This window comes from Aegilops tauschii, chromosome 7 (genome assembly GCF_002575655.3).
Source record: "Aegilops tauschii subsp. strangulata cultivar AL8/78 chromosome 7, Aet v6.0, whole genome shotgun sequence".
Classification (NCBI taxonomy): Eukaryota; Viridiplantae; Streptophyta; class Magnoliopsida; order Poales; family Poaceae; genus Aegilops; species Aegilops tauschii.
In genome coordinates this window covers 4820229-4836926 of record NC_053041.3, presented here as the reverse complement: position 1 = coordinate 4836926, position 16698 = coordinate 4820229, and the positions used below count along the sequence as shown (strand labels likewise).

At 47.5% G+C, this 16698-nt stretch overlaps 2 protein-coding genes across 2 annotated transcripts; one reads left to right on the top strand and one right to left on the bottom strand.

The window, feature by feature from the left end:
- The first annotated feature begins 8522 nt into the window (after nt 1-8522).
- Nucleotides 8523-10838, top strand: LOC109766163 (scarecrow-like protein 6). Its single transcript, XM_020324930.3, has one exon. The coding sequence runs from the start codon at nt 8780-8782 to the stop codon at nt 10388-10390; it is 1611 nt and encodes a 536-aa protein (XP_020180519.3). The 5' UTR covers nt 8523-8779; the 3' UTR covers nt 10391-10838.
- Nucleotides 10839-13304: 2466 nt separating this feature from the next.
- LOC109766155 (uncharacterized) lies at nt 13305-16409 on the bottom strand. Its single transcript, XM_020324924.4, has 6 exons — nt 16209-16409; nt 15739-15873; nt 15277-15339; nt 14072-14134; nt 13883-13954; nt 13305-13804 (listed from the first exon to the last, which is right to left on the bottom strand). The coding sequence occupies exons 1-6, from the start codon at nt 16326-16328 to the stop codon at nt 13640-13642; spliced, it is 618 nt and encodes a 205-aa protein (XP_020180513.1). The 5' UTR covers nt 16329-16409; the 3' UTR covers nt 13305-13639.
- Nucleotides 16410-16698: the final 289 nt, after the last annotated feature.

The window sequence follows — 16698 nt, the reverse complement described above, 5'->3', positions numbered from 1 at the left end:
ACTAATAAGTATATATGGATTATCTATACTAATAATAGTTCCTTAGATTCTACATTAATAAGCATGCATCGGACTCTACACTAAAGCATATCATCGACTAGATTCCACACAACATATCATTGGACTCTACACTAAGCATATCATCGGATTCACTAAGCATATCATTGGATAATTTGCATTTGTAAATATAACAAATAAAACATATATATATATATATATATATATATATATATATATATATATTATATCATCAAATTACTACAGTTAGTATAACATACCATATCATGCCGATCGACCATGGTACTTGTCAGGCGGGTCACGAATGGCACCCCTACAAAATCATCATGTGGCGGAATTATGTCCCATAGATTGCACACCTCCTCCTCGCTCAGCCTCATTCTTTGAGCATAGATGGCTTCATGAAGTGGGTCCTCATCATCTTCATCAAGTGGGTCCTCATCATCTTCATCATCTTTCTCCTTGTTGATATAAATGACAGCTAGCTTGGGTCTTTCTGCTCTGAAGGAGAAGCTGATCAACTCACCACCAGTAACACGCATGCGGGCGAGGAAACGGGCCCATCCATCTCCTCCAATCTGCGACATATTGCGTCCTTTCTCGACCTCCATAATGTAGGGCCCCCAAGAGCCTCAAAGGTCACAATGTCTCTTGTCAGCTTGTTGAATTTCAACCTCACATTGCATGGGACGATCTGTGTAAAAAAAGCAAAATGACACAATGCATTAATGCCAACACTAAAAACAAAATAGTTGTTACATTTCATATAATTTATTACCGCCGCATGACGAAAACTCGGCTGGAAGTAGATGCCGAACAGCTTGCCAGTTGATATATATATATATATATATATATATATATATATATATATATATATATATATATATATATATATATATATATATATATATATATATAATAATTAATAATTAATAATAATAATAATAATAATAATAATAATAAAGCACGGATTGACTTTGTCGGGTTCACCATCACAATACGCTTCTTCCCATGAATTTACGTTTTCAGTTTTTTTCGCCTATATTATTTTCTACATCCGAGGTGATACTATTGCTTCTTACCATCGAAATTCCGTCCGCTCAGATCGAACACAAGCGACCTACAACATATTGGGCTTCAACGTGTTCGGCCCAACAAACAAATCGAACGAAGAGACCGATTAGAAGACGAATTAGAGGCCCAAAACAAGACAGATCCGAACACGTCCTCCGCTCCTAAGTCGGTCAACACGCACGTTCTTCTCTCATCTCCCACCCCGTAGAAAAATCCAACCTCCACGGATCCATCGCCGCCACCATACCAAGATCCGGCGAGAGAGCGATCGTCCCGGACGTGGGCGACCATCTGGAACATGGAGCTGCCATGAAAACGCTCGGTGTCATGGAGGGCGAGGTCAAGGTCCGCTACCTCGGCCACGAGCCCACGATCTCAACTTGAGCTTGTCGAGGCGGATGTTTTGCGAGCTGCTGGCGCGCCGTGTGCAGCCCCAGCGCCAACAATAGCCCGATCATCCCAGCAGCCGAGGTAGCCAACCGGCTTGGCCTTTGCCCTCGCTGCGCCACCGTCGAAGTGCGCGGCCACGGTGGAGTAGCTCTACAAGGCGGCTGCACGGAGGCCGGCAGAAGCTTGTGAAGAGCCATGACTGTGATCGATAGCAGCAATCGCGATTTTGAATTCTTCTTTTGTTTCCCTTTGAGTTGATGGGGGCTAGATGTACTTCAGACAAGGCTTCAACAAGGAAGAGCGGAAGACCACTAATACTTTTTAGTATTGGATGATGTAGTGTACTATCTATCTATCCATTCAAGAAAATTGATGGCGATGGAATCCGCGTGTGTGTGTGTGGCTGTGCCTCTGGTCGCTCGATGGTTTTTCAGGTTCAGTAAAGTAAGAAACTGTTGGTCCTATTCTGAATTCTAATAATGTTGATCACCAGGGAGAGGGAGATCAGAGGACGGATGGAAGGGATGGCGACAATGTTATATTCGAAAGGGAATAACGCTGGAATACCTTGCTATTGCTACCTGTCAGAGTGCATAATTATGAAGTAAATTACTTGGCACTGCTTAGTTGCCAAACTTGACAGTTGCTAAGACCTTCTGTCGACAAGATACACAAACATACAATTCCATGGTAAGTTAACATCTTCTGATGGATTTTGTTTGCCTTTCTTGACAAGAAAACTATAACTATTTGCTTATAGTTTATCAAAGGTAATCTGCCAGCGACATGAGAAGTATGTTCATTGATTTCATGTGGACTGACTTACTGGATGATTTTATTCATTTCTTATAGTTTCACTCAAATAATTCTCCCTATATTTTTGGGTAATTCATTTCATCCAATAGTTGATAGTTGCTTCATTATTTACAAAAATTGATCAGACCAGGAAAAGAGATCTTATGATAGTTTTTTCGTTATTACAAAAAATTCATCAGAGAGAAAAATAAATCTTATCTGAGAGTTTGATCTTTTCCCCATTATCTGAAAAATAAATCGTGGCATGAGATTGTTAAGAGTGAAGACATGCATATGGGTACTTTCCACTGGCACATCACTCTGTAATGAAAAGAATAGCATCATATTTTATTTACCCAACTATTGTTCTCCAAAACTAATCATATTATTTGCTTTCTACAGGTACTATGTAGAGTATTCAAAGAGGTCATCTTCATGAAGCTAGCAGAGGATAGACATTAGGAAAAATGAGAGATGAGGTGAGTTTTTGTTGTTCACCATCCAATTCAAGCATCACACAAATTAAGCATTACTATTCAAAGGATGCAGAGTTAACCCGTTCATCTTTTCTAGAGGAATTAATAAGTTAAAATTTGTGTCCCGTTGCAACGCACGGGCTCTTTTGCTAGTATCTATAAAACCGAACCAGGGAAAACCAAGGGAAAGAAGAAGAAGAAAAAAGTTTGTACGCAGTATCGGTTACGATGCACCACGGGGGACAAGGCAAAGGCTGATGATGTGAGTGCCCTGTGCGTTTCTCTGGCAATTTGACGCAACGAGCGTCACGTAGGGATTCCCAAGTGATCTCCCTAACAAATGTTTACATTTTTCTTTTTGAGAAGAAACAAATGTTTACATAGAATAGAGAGAGGCTACTTAAAGTAAAGCTCAGCCCATCTATAGAGGGTGTGCAGTTGTAAAATAATACTAGCGCCGTTAACTCAAGATTTTGGCATCATCGTTGTCATACAAAATTAAAATACTAACAGAGCTGTCATTGTTTACACGAATGATGTTGATGGCTACTCTACTACATGTGTAAACAATAGTAATGCTAGTTTATAATACCAGAGTAGAAAATAAACGAGCATGTTGCAAGCTGAGCTAAGAGCTGAGGGACGTTGATTTGACAGTGGGCACGCCCAAGCCCCAAACATAAACATAAAAGGAAAATCTCCAAAATATTCTAGGGGAGTACTTGTTGTCTCGCCGGCCGGCGGCGGCATGGGGCATGCAGCAGCAAAACAACGAGCGTCAGCGCGGCGGCCTCGTTTGGCGAGCCTGCAAGGAAAAGTAGCCCGTCTTATCACCGGCAGGACGGCCCACATGCCAGGTGCACGTAAGCTTAGTTTTTTTCTTATTTATTTACAAGTACAGATTTTTGCTGCCATAGCCATTGCCGCCAGCGCCATGCATGCATTGCTCGTGGTCGTGCCGTCCCGTCAACACATTGGCCATGAAGGTCAACATGTTGACCAGGCTGTGACTGTGATGGGATATCACCGACCTTGTCTTATTAGAGCATCTACGACCGGACTCTTAGAGCATCTACGACCGGACTCGACAAATCCGGCCCCTCAAACACATGTGGACGCGCCTAGGTATGTCCGTGAACGCATCCGAACGGGCCCTCATATTTCCGTCTCGGCATTCACATATCTTAATCCGGACTCTCAAATCCATGCAAATACATGCACGTCGACCATACAAGACAATGTCGCACGTAAATAGCAAATGTTGGTACGAAGCATACATAGTGTTTACATAAATTTTATTTTAAGTACCAAACTCAAGCATTGTCTACTTGGTTGCCATAGTGGGTTCACATGTGCTCCACAAGATCATTGAGTAGTTGCGTGTGCACCTGCTGATCTCGAAGATTCTGATGCATCTGCAGAAAGTTCATCAGCTAAGCCGCATCTTGATCTTTCGGGATTTCAACTTGTTCTCTAGGTGCTTCGAAATCATGGGTTTGGGCTACACCATCACCCTCATCGCCGACAATCATATTGTGCAGAATAACACAACATGTCATCAGTTGCCACAAAGTTTCTGATTCTCACATCATTGCAGCGCTCCGCACAATTCCCCAACGAGCTTGAAGCACACGAAATGCCCTCTCCACATCCTTCCTAGACGCTTCCTCCATTGTTGCAAAGTAGCTCTGTTTATTGGCACGCGGCTCGGATATGGTCTTCACAAACGCCGTCCACTGAGGATAAATACCATCGGCAAGATAGTCTCCCATATTGTAGTCTCGGCCGTTGACGGTGTAGTTGCACCACAGTGATTCCCCATTCCAAAGCCTCCTGAACACCGAAGATCGTTGAAGCACGTTGATGTCGTTGTGAGAACCCGACATTCCAAAAAAAGCATGTCAAATCCATAAGTCATGCGATGCCACCGCTTCTAGTATGACGGTGGCCTCTCTGGTGTGATCTTGATACATTCCCCGCAGACCTTTTAGGGTAGTTCTTCTATTGCCAATGCATGCAATCAATTGATCCGAGCATTCTTGGAAACCCCCTTGCCTCTCCAATAGCCAACAACTTCTACGTGTCCTGCATATTTGGTTCTCTGAGATACTTAGGTCCAAACACCTCCACCATGGCGCGGGCAAACTTGACAGTAGTCTTCGGGCACATGCTTTCCCCCATCCTTATCATCTCACCAACGACATCTGCAGCGGTACCAAGTGCAAGCATCCTCAGAGCAGCCATGCACCTCTGCTTGGCCGAGAAAGAGAGTTGGCCACCGCAATCTCATGTGAGCTTGAAGTAGTCACCGTGTGCCTCCACCCCGTCCACAATGCGCAAAAACAATGGTTTCCGCAAGCGAAAACGGCGATGAAACCATGGATCATCCAGAAAAGTAGGTTTCGGATCAAAGCAATCCTTGTGCGGCAGCTTTGCTCCGGACACCCTGTCATGGTTGATCATTCTTCTCCCTTTGATTGAGCTCTCGAAGTTGAGAATATGCTCAACTTGCCGGTCCATTTCCTCTTGCATGCTCATGAGCATAATCATGTCCACTTCTTCGTCCGAATCCGACGAATCAAATAACTCATCTTGAATCATTTGATCAACCTCCGTCAGTCCATACTCCTCGTCCGACGAAGCATCGAAATCCATCGTTTTACCTAAAAAATCACAAAAATCCGGTCGGAAAAAATGTGCGAACACATCAAGCGCAAGGCGGAGCAAGAGAGTTGCCGGACGTACAACGGTGGCGTCTGGGCCGGCGACGACGTCCCCCACGGCGAGGATGGGAAGGCTCTTCCGGAGCTGGCGGCGGAGAGCCTGGGAACGACTGCGGAGCGGGTGCAGCGATGGAGAGCCTAGGAACGGCTGCGGAGCGGGTGCAGCGGTGGAGAGCCTAGGAACGGCTACGGAGCGGGTGCAGCGGCGGAGCACGAGACGGACGGCACGGAGGAGGAAGAAGAGAGGAGATATCAAATGGATCCGGTTGGTCTTCGGGGTGGATTTGGTGTAATTTGGAGTGGGGTCGGGCTGTCGGGTCCGATGTGGTGGGCGTGCCCGGGTGCGCCCGTGCGCCCCCATATCCGCTCCATATTTGGGATGGATGTGGGGGGTGCCGGTTAGCCCGGGCGTTTGAGGCTCGTTTAAGAAGCTCATCTGGGTCCAAAAATCGTGACCAGACAGTGCCCGGGCGTATGAGACGTGTTTGACACGCCCGGCTGTAGATGCTCTTAGTACATAGTATATACTACCTCTGGTCCAAAATAAGTGTCGCAATTTTGAATTAAGTTTAATTCAAAACTACGATAGTTATTATGAATCGGAGGCAGTAACATTTTTGCTTTGTCTTTAGCGGCAACAAAAGAAAAGGAAACAAAACATGTATGTACATTCCCCCTCCCTCCCCCAACTTGGTTATCTACCTTGTTTTTTAAGGATGGCGCTCAACCTATCCTTAGCATGGTGCAACAATATCTTTGATTCAAACAAATCCTTTATTATCGAGATTTTAGTGTGAGAATTTTTAGAAACTCCTTTTGCGAGAGACTTCCCCGCAAGAAAGTGTTTTGTTTTCTACGGAATCCAACCTCTTAGAAAATATATCCTTGGATGGGGGTGATGATGGGCGGCGGTGGTAGTCCGAGGAAGCAGCGGTGATGAACATATCGGCATCCCTATACATTCTTCACGAGCTTATTAGGTGTTCTCAGCAAAAGTGGATGAAACGACATTTGGATGTGTTATTTGGAGCAGGATTCTTGCGCCGAGAACCCTTAAGGTTCTTTTGATTCAAAAGATTTCTAGCCCAAGAACCTCCACTGGTCGGACCCAACAAAACACAAGGACTAAGTAAAAAAAAGACCTTCATTTTTGCCACATAAAGGAAAAAAGAAAAGCTAGCTTGTTCGCTCTTGCTTTTGATTGGTTATCAATTCACACTTCCTGTGGGCCCATGGTGACCGGACACATATATTGACCAGCTTGTGATCCCATGTATTGGTAGGATTTTTCCCTTGTCTTTGGCTGCAAAAGAAAAAGGAAAGGGACAGGAATGCTTTCGATTTTTGATTTTTCTATAAAACCCAACGCCATGGAATACATATACACCGCAAAACAAACGTGTGCAAAAACCGAACGTGTGACACTTGTTGGATCCAGTAGAGGGCAGCGGACGTGATCCAGAAATAAAATGCACGGCGTTGGCGTGGTGCCTGCGAACAAGCATGTTCCGCTCCCGTGGCAAAACATACAACGAAAGTGACCATCCATCGTACGTAGGCCTGAGTACTAGTACACAAAGCTAACTGTAATGGCCTGCACAATTTGTACGTGACACTGCCGGACCGGTGCAACATTTCTTTTTTGGAACCGGGGAAGGGCCTCGAAGGACCTGGCTAGACTCACTCACGTCAAATAAAACATCTTACGAAAGGAGCCGTCTACAAAAGGAGAAACTACAGCCCGGTCCAAAACGCAAACAGCACCCCAGATCACGAAACTAGGTTGCAATTCAGTCCTTTCTAAAGGCAGAGGGCGTAAGATTTAACAACTTTATTCTTCAAAAAGTTGTTAGTGATGTGCCCGTCGGTCGGCCGTGAGGTGGACTTTGTCAATCTCAGTACCTGCCGGCCCATTCTGTCGAAGGTGTTCATAGGGGTCAGTGAAGGGTAGGCTTAAAACATCAAGTTCCTAAGCCTAATTAGCAAATGCATTGTAATTGTTGCATCTGAAATACCTTAGTATAATGGTCAAGTGGTATATTTAGCTGAAATACGATTTTTGGAGGGTAGGCTTAAGCCTATTGAAGCCCCCATATATAGTAGAATCGTCACTCTCTAGAACATGGGGTTGCTGAACTGGACTAGTTCGTCCGCCGATCGATCCAGCCCTTCCCTTCCCCCACCATGACAACTAGGAAAGATATGAGGAGGAGGTGAACCAAAAGCTCCAAATTCAGGAAGCCGTGTGAGCTTGGTGAGGCCAAAAGAGTCATTGTCGTCCAAATCCAACCGTAGCTCGCTTGCACTGGAGCCCTTCTCTCCATCGCCATAGCGCCAGTCGCCGCAGAGGCACCCCCAACTACTAGTCTACTACAACTACATACAGGGAAGACCCAGCCTCCCCGCCCACTCCCATTATGGTCGTTGAGATCACCGAACGAGGGGAGTACTTGACTATTCTCAAGCAAAGGTGCCCAAAACGGGCTGGTCCTGGCGTGCTGCCCCGATAGCGCGCGTGCCTGGCCAGAAATGTTTATAATCGAGGTCGTGCCGGCACGTGGCCCGACTAGGGCCGCGCATGGGCCGCGAGACTGAGCACAAGTGCCGGTACGACACGGCCCATTTACTTTTGTTTATTATTATTTTCAGCTTTTTTATGAATTAGCCCCCCAAAACAACCCAGATAAAATTAACCCAAAATCAGGTGGGGTGGTGGGGCTAAATGTGCCGATGGTGTTGTGTCGTGCCTGGGCCAGGGAGCGGGGCACGAGTTCTGGACTGACACGACCCGCGTATTACGTGTACCTGGGGCTGGGTGGGCCGTGCCGTGCCGTGCCGGCCTGTCTGGCCAGGTTTGCTCGCAAGGATGAGGACGGGGGGTTTCGAGCGGAGAGAAATGAGAGGGGAGAATTCACCAATGCAAATTGCAAAGGCTGCTTGAGTTGGAAGTTGTGTTGCAACCATGCACAATCACCACTAACACTAGCTAGGATGAAAAACAAAGAAAGAAAAGCCTTTTTTCCCCCTTCCCCTTCCAACAGGGCATTCACCGGCCCATTCATTTCAGATTTCACTCACTCTCACTGAGTCACTGGCCCGAGGTCCCCATCTCCAGCCGATCCGAGCCGGAGCTGAGCTCCATCCACCCATCCATGGTGATGGTGGGACGGAGGACATAAAAGAGAGACACAAAAAATAAATGGTGGCCAAGAAAGAAAAGGCAGCACGTAGGGAAGCATACACGCGCACACGCAACGCCACACCACCGCACGCACATACACGCGCACCTCCCCCCCTCCACTTATGATCACCACCATGTCCTCCTCCTCCTGCAGCGGCCTGGACGGCGGCGCGGCGGCCAACTCGAAGCGCAAGTCGCCGGAGCCGACGTCGGTGCTGTACAACCGGAGCCCGAGCCCGCCGACCTCCTCCTCCGCGCACTCGTCGGAGCCGCCGCCCATCAGCGCCGAGGACTGGGACGCCGTGCTGCTCTCCTCCGGCGGCTGCGACGACGCCATGGCCGCCGCCGCGCACGGCACCCGGGAGGACAGCTCCTTCCTCCGCTGGATCATGGACGCAGGCTACGCGGACGGCGACGGGGACGCCTTCGGCTTCAAGGGCCCCGCCCCCTTCGACCCCTCCTTCCTGCCCCCGCCCCCTCCTCTCCACCCGCCGGAGGAGGCCGCCTTCTCGCTCCCGCAGCTCCCGCCGCAGCTCTCCCTCCCGCAGCATCCGCAGCAGCAGGTCCATTTCCCTGTCCCGGCCTCCGCAGGCGCCGCCGGGGGAGGAGATGGATATCTCGAGCCCCAGGCGGCGGTGGACGACCTGCTCGAGGCGGCCCGCCGCGCCGACGCCGGGGACCCCGCTGGCGCGCGCGAGATATTGGCGCGGCTCAATCACCGGCTCCCCTCGCCGCCCGCCCCGCCGGGGCACCCTCCCCTGCTCCGCGCCGCCGCGCTGCTCCGGGACGCGCTCCTGCAGCGCCTCCTCCCTCCGACGCCCGCGCCCGGCTCCGTCCTCTCGCCGCTCGACGTCGCGCTGAAGCTCGCCGCGCACAAGGCGCTGGCGGACGCGTCGCCCACCGTCCAGTTCGCGGGGTTCACGGCCACGCAGGCCTTCCTCGACGCGCTGGGCGCCGGCGCGCGCCGCGTGCACGTCGTGGACCTCGACGTCGGCTTCGGGGGCCACTGGCCGCCGCTCATGCAGGAGCTGGCGCACCACTGGCGCCGCACCGCCGCGCCGTCGACGCCGCCGCCGGCCCTGAAGGTGACGGCATTGGTGTCGCCGGGGTCGCGGCACCCGCTGGAGCTCCACCTCACGCAGGAGAGCCTGGCGCGGTTCGCCGCCGAGCTGGGCATCCCGTTCGAGTTCGCTGCCGTGGCCTTCGACCCCTTCAGCCCCTCGCCGCCGCCGGGCCTGTCCGCGGCGCCCGACGAGGCCGTCGCCGTGCACATCACGGTCGGCACGGAGACCTCCGGGCCGACGCCGGCGTCCCTCCGCGTGGTGAAGCAGCTCCGGCCCGCCATCGTGGTGTGCGTCGACCACGGCTGCGACCGCGCCGACCTGCCGCTCCCGAGCCACGCGCTGAACGTGCTCCGCTCCTGCGCCGCGCTCGTCGAGTCGCTGGACACGCCCGGCGCGTCGCTGGACGTGGCGGCCAAGGTGGAGCAGTTCATCCTGCGGCCGAGGGCGGAGAGCCTGGTCGCCGGCGGCGAGAAGCTGCCCCCGTGGCGGTCCACGTTCGCGTCCGCCGGGCTCACGCCGCTGCAGCTCAGCAATGCCGCGGAGGCGCAGGCCGAGTGCCTGCTCCGGCGCACTGCAAACCATGGCTTCCACGTCGAGAAGCACCAATCAGCGCTGGCGCTCTGGTGGCAGCGGTCGGAGCTCGTGTCGGTGTCGGCATGGCGGTGCTGATCCATCCCCTTGCTTGCAGAGCCTGAGCAGCCCGGTACAGTTGTAGTTCATCTTGCCAAAACTTGAATCTTTCTCAAGTACTAGTAGCCAATCTTGGTGTGTGATATACGTACTTACTAGCAATTTGAGGCATGAACAATGGAAATTCGAAATGCCGAAAAACTGTTAACCCCCCAACCCGCGTTTTAATTGTTGATATTGTAATCCTCCTGTGTGATCATTGTGTATTATGCCAGTCATATTTTCAGACTGATTGAAGTTCAAGTCCTTTTTGTTTCTCTCCTCTTTGTAATTATTAAGTTCTTGCCAGTGGAAATCAACAAGGATTTTCCAAGCAAAATTGTAGTAAATCAATAGTTCAGTTGAATCCTGTTATAATTTGTAGTAGCAGAGTATATGTATGCAACTGATTTATGCTGATTGATTGAAGTGTTCAACTGATCCCTAATTAAACCAGAATATGTATGTATGTATGCATCAATCAGGCTGCAACTAAGGTTTTATGCTGATTGATGTGACAACTCTAATTGTATAAGATTTTTCCTTGTCCCCTCTGTATTTTCTTTGGAGTAGGACATCAAAGATGAACTGTAGATATGAATGTGATGTGCCTTTATTTACAAGTCAGGTCCATTGTACCAGTACCTTTCACACATCAGGATTTGCATACTGGCACCCTTGTTTTTCTTTTCCTCCATGAATTATCCTGTGGTTTTTCTCCTAAGCTTGGAAATAGCAATTTTACTACACATTGCCGCAATTTGGATAGTGTGGGGTTGTTGGGATGGCATGGAAAATGCAACTGTAGTGCATCAAATACTGAAATTTAGGGTAACATGTATGCTATATCATCCTCCTCCTCATCATACCTACTGTTAAACAAGGGAAAGTTTCGGTTGGGGCGTCGTCATCGGCCTTCGATGATGATGTGCATTGCCCTAATCTTGCTGCTCTGTTTCGTTAACCAATTAAGGAACATTCTGGAAAGAGGTACAGGCTTATAGTTAGTAACATGTTTGTTTTTTCAAATGGCATATGAGATGTTCCTGTCACTCAATTCATCTATATCTTTTGCTTTCAGAGTTGTGGTTGGTATGTCGATTTGCAGTTGCTACCAATGGATTATGAGCTAATATCACAATTTTAGTTTTTAGATCGATTTTGTGTTTCAGCGGAGTCCGAAGCTGATTTCGCCTGTCCCAGCCAGCAGCCTCTGTATGAAATCCTTTGAGGAGTCGTCGCTATTACCTTTCGGTATCATGATAATACGCGCTGTCCTCTTGCATTCGGCTGCGCAAATGAAGCGCAAGTTCAGCTTTGAGCAGTTTCTATATGAAGTTGAGGTTTTTTCTTGGAGCCTTCCTGAAGATCATTGCAAGCTGAAGCCTTTCTTGTGACACTTTGATTTGTCTTGCTGGCTGTCCTCATCTCTCACTTTCAGCTTCCATTCACCATAGTACCACCACTAATGGTCTACCACATATGGCTACACAGCTGAGGCCTGAGGTCTCATTCTTGTTCTGCCTTGGATGGAAGGCATGAGAGATATTTTTTTAACCTAGCTTGAATTTGGCTCTATCATAGCCAAGCAGCTCCTCAGCAGCCTGTCATCTCTTGTCTACTCCAATGCACCAGTGGCAATTATTTCCTATGATATGATGCAGCAGCAGTAGTAGTATATTGTGCTTAGGGCATGAATCATATGGGTGTCACATGGGGCTTGCCCCTCATCACATGTACACCCCAGTTTCTTATATTTCACTTGGCCCCCTCCACACCCTATCAGCCAGGTTGATTTGTATATCTCTGGCTACACATTAGGTGAACTTTCTTAATTCTCCTAATTTGGCTCCACATACCAGCATTAGGTTTGCTTAATCACATGATGCAGCTGATTTGCACATGTTTTGTTATTTGCAATGGTGACCTCAAGCTTATATTTTTTTCATTTCTTTTAGTTTTTTGTAATGTGACATGTCTGGGAAAAAAATTCAATCATTCTTCCAAACTCAACTGATCCATAGAGTAGATCAATCAGACAGGAGTTGGAGGGGGAAAGAAAAGAGGAGATCACATCATGGACCACCCTTTTTGTTTGACTTTTTTCTGATTGATAGATGTAACCTGATATTATTTTGTGAAGAGGTTGGAGATTATGACCTGCAAACTAAATGTCCTAGGACCACAAATCACACCATCTCATCCATATAAGAAGCTTGAACAGCACCTTAACAATGAAGTGCTACTAATTGGGCTGCTGTTTCCTCCCCAAAAGAAGGCATCTCTGTTGCTTCTCAACCCTGATGCCTTGCAGGTGAGATCACCTGCTTTACAGCTTTCTCTTGCTGCATAGGAAAGGTATTTTGCAGTGCTCAAGCAAAGTGAGGATCTGGGCACCCCAGCTCCACATGAAAGTTCATCAGACTGCCAAAGTGCTGATTTTCACTCTTATTTTTTGTACCAGTGCCTTCTCTTTGAACATTTTGTATTACTACTTTGGATGCAAAGATAACCCTTGTCGACACGTAAATTACCACAATAGTTTTTTCAAAGTAATGGCTGGCAAAAATGGGAAACAAGATTAAGCAGAGATCAATGGGTCTCCACTGTCCAGTCAGTGTCAATGTAATTCAGCTCAGATCTTAAAATAGGACCAAGACAATGATTGCCAGGGGTCCATGGATCAACTGATAACCATTCAGTCAAATGGGGAAGATAAGGAGGCACAAAATATGCGTGCGCGAATTAAAGAGCATTTCCACATCAAAGCAAAAGGCCGTCGCACGACACGTAGAGAAATATAAGCCGACTAAAACGTCGATGGAGACAGCCATTTTTTCATATGATGATGACGACGCCAAATGAGCATTTCTGAGGAAGCTTTCACTCCCTGCCTCTCCTTTTCAAGGATGCCTTGCACACACAACCTTTCTTTCTTTATATCCATCTCCCCCCTTTCACACCAGGATTGGGCACACTAACAAGTCAAGAATATGATAAAGTCAAACAGCAACAACAATGCTAGGCATCCTACCCCAAGCAAATTATTCACTATTTCTTAGCGTTTGTTTGTAGGAACAAAAGGCCCATCATATCGCCCCGCTCGAGACGATGGCCCAAGCAAATTGTAAAGGGAAAAGGTTGAGTTTGAAGGTCTATTTCAGCGTGTCTCTTCATCTGAAGGCTGCAACGGTCTTTCGGTACAATTCAGCACCTTGGAAGGAGAGCAAGATCGCCCACCGAAAGTGCTTAGGGTCTCCTGATCTTGACCTTGAGAGTCCATTGTAGCTTGCCTTCTGGGCGTGGTATATCCCTCGGTAAGCGAAGTGGCACCTCGAATTCTCCAAGGGATGACAATGGTGACACCAGGTGCAAATTGTCTGGGTAAATGTTGACATTGAGTTGCCTTGCCACCTGTTGGTAAAGTTTGATGTTACTACCTACAGATTAATGTTCTTGAATAAATAGCGGATGATAGCACTGGAGCAGAACCTCAGAAACAATTTCATCCTTCGTTACAGGAGAGCGCAACTCGATCCCTTCAGAGATGAACCGTCTGAACACCTATGAAACATAAATATTTTGATCAGCACTTGCTAATACTGGACAAAATTGTCCATCTGGAACATCAACAAAAGTATGCTGCACCAGGACTCCAAAATTTGGTGGAACCATACTAACCAAAAGAGCATTATCGAGCCGTTTTGCTGCTGCTTGACACTGCTTCAGTTTCTCTTCCGCTTGCTGTTCAAATGGTTGAGTTCAGAAGTAAATGAGTAACATTTAAAAACAAAATGAAGTATGGCTGGGAAAACACATATAAAGATCTGTATTTAACTGAACTGAGAAAGCATACAAAAACAAGAACTTCGATGTCAGGATTCAGTTACAAAAAATGTTGTTTTAAGTAAGCATCAAAAGGATCTTTTCTATGTACAGTATGAACTGGATGAGCTGGACGTTACAGTTCAGAGGACAGCTGATACTATACTTGTATATCTGAAAAACAGTATTGGAACAGTGTTAACTAGCTGGCTACAGTGACAAATGAACTTAAAAAGCACTATATTCTAAACATAATATCTAGAAGCCAACAGATAGAAGACGACTTTTCCAAGGCAACATCTTCACTATTTTCAGCACCATGTTTAGAGTGGGCTTGAAGTGCGTTAACCAAAACAAATCCAGCGAAGACAGCTCTGGACTGATATGGAACGGAGTTTCAGAAGATGAATAGGAGAAGTCAGTTTTGTGTACAAATCAACCAAAGACAGATCTAGACAGAAATTGTGTTGAATGGCAAACGGGGTTTCAGAAAAGGAAGAGAAATTTGGTGTTAAAAACAAAATGAAGTATGACAGGGAAAACACATACAAGATCTATAGTTAACCGAACCAATAATTTTAGGAGCATCATTTAACAATAACTTCAATCTCAGAGTATTCAGTTAAAAAAATGGGTTTTAAGTAAGCATCAAAGGGACCTTTTATATGTACAGTATGGAATGGATGAGATGCACATTACAGTTCAGAGGACAGCTACTATAATTGTATATCTGAAAAACAGTATTGGAACAGTGTTGAGTAGTCGGCTACAGTGACAAATGGACTTAAGATACACTACATTCTAAACATAATATCTAGAAGCCGAGAGGTAGAAGAAGACTTTTTCAAGGCAAAATATTCAATATTTTCAACACCAGATGTTTAGAATGGGCTTGAAGTGCGTTAACAACAGATCCTCCAAAGACAGATCTGGGCAGAAATTGTGTTAAATGGCAAACGGGGTTTCAGAGAAGGAACAGGACAGGTCAGTTAGTTGTGTGCTAAGAACTCATCGACACTTCAGTTCATGAAAAAGGAAGAACTAATCAGTGCACGACATACCCGAGCATCATCCTCCTCCTTTGAGACTTCTTTGACAACCACCTCCTCTTCACGCTTGTAAAGCTGATCAAACAAATGAGAGACTTGTAAGCCTAAAAAGTAACAGTTTACACTGCAAATATTCTTACAGTGACTGAACTCTACAAGAAGCGTACTTCAGTGGAGATGAACTAGAATGAACCACGATAACTTCAGTACAACTTCCTCACTGAACACTAGCATAGAGTTGCATATAAGGCTATTCTACCAAAGAGCTAAGGTGCAACAACTATTGGAGAACTCGTACAAATCATACAATACACAGAGGCAGAACTGATATACGAAACTCCGGAAAGCATAGCCTCAAAAGCCAACAAGAGTAAGCTAGTAAGTAATGCTTGTGAGCTGCAACCGAGCATTCCAAAACTGCACGGCCATCGTAGCATGTTTATTTCTATCAGGGAAAAGAAGGAGGAAGCTAACCTTGCTCTGCTCGCGCATGAGTATGGCGAACTTGTCGATGTTGGGGACGGCGAGCATCTTGGGCATGAGGTAGTTGCGGAAGTGCCCCGGCGCCACCTTCACCGTCTCCCCCGCCTTCCCCAGCTTGTCGATCGTCTGAAGTGAACAAGCGATGGACGATGGCAAAGGTTAATAATTCCACTTCCCGGCACATTGAAAATCTCTAGGGATATTGTTGAAATGAACAGCCAAAACCGAAGCTTTACCGGTCAAGAATACTACTGCTAGCTTAAAAAGTTTCAGAAATGCTGAAGATTTATCGGTCAAACTGTCGCTGAGGCGGCACCGGCCTCACCGGATCGGAAACATCCCGCTCGAACTGACCGGAAACGCAAGCGGGATGCATCCTGCAGAGGTGGAGGACCGAGCGGAGGGTCGCGGGTTGAGATTTGGAGGAGAAGGGGAGGGAGGGGGCAGGGGGGCTGGCTTACCGTGGTGAGGATGACCTCGAGCTTGCGGTAGCGGAGGCCGTGGCCGGAGAAGAGGACGGGGTTGGCGGCAGCGGCGCCGAGGCCGGGGCGGCGGAGGAGGGCGGCGCGGGCGGCGGCCATGGTGGAGTAGGGTTCAGGGGAAGGGGGCCGGCGGCTGCCACAAAACGGGTGCGCGAGGGAGAGTATTGGTGGCTTCCCGCCGGACCGGGCCGGTGCCAGGCCAGGCCCGCTAAGGGATCTCCATTTTTTCCCTTTGAATTTATTTTTAAAACACTTCTGCTGCCCAAAAGAATTTGCATTTGCATTTTCTTGAGTCCCTTTGATAGACTAAAAAAAATCTCGAGTCCCTTTGATTTATTTTTCAAAATTCTTCTGCTGCCATGAAAACTTTGCAATTTGCACTTTCCTGAGCGAGGTAGTAGACCAGGAAAGAAATCCGGAAAAGAGTAGGGATTCTTCTGCTGCCATGAAAACTTTGCAATTTGCACTT

Bases quoted from the DNA above. Each gene is read 5' to 3' on its own strand.
- LOC109766163 (XM_020324930.3), top strand. From the start codon at position 8,780: ATGATCACCACCATGTCCTCCTCCTCCTGCAGCGGCCTGGACGGCGGC.
- LOC109766155 (XM_020324924.4), bottom strand. From the start codon at position 16,328: ATGGCCGCCGCCCGCGCCGCCCTCCTCCGCCGCCCCGGCCTCGGCGCC. The intron at 14,135-15,276 runs GTATGTCGTGCA...CCATTTGAACAG, and splicing joins AGGAGGAGGATGATGCTCGG to CAAGCGGAAGAGAAACTGAA. The intron at 13,805-13,882 runs GTTCTGCTCCAG...CTTTACCAACAG, and splicing joins AGGATGAAATTGTTTCTGAG to GTGGCAAGGCAACTCAATGT.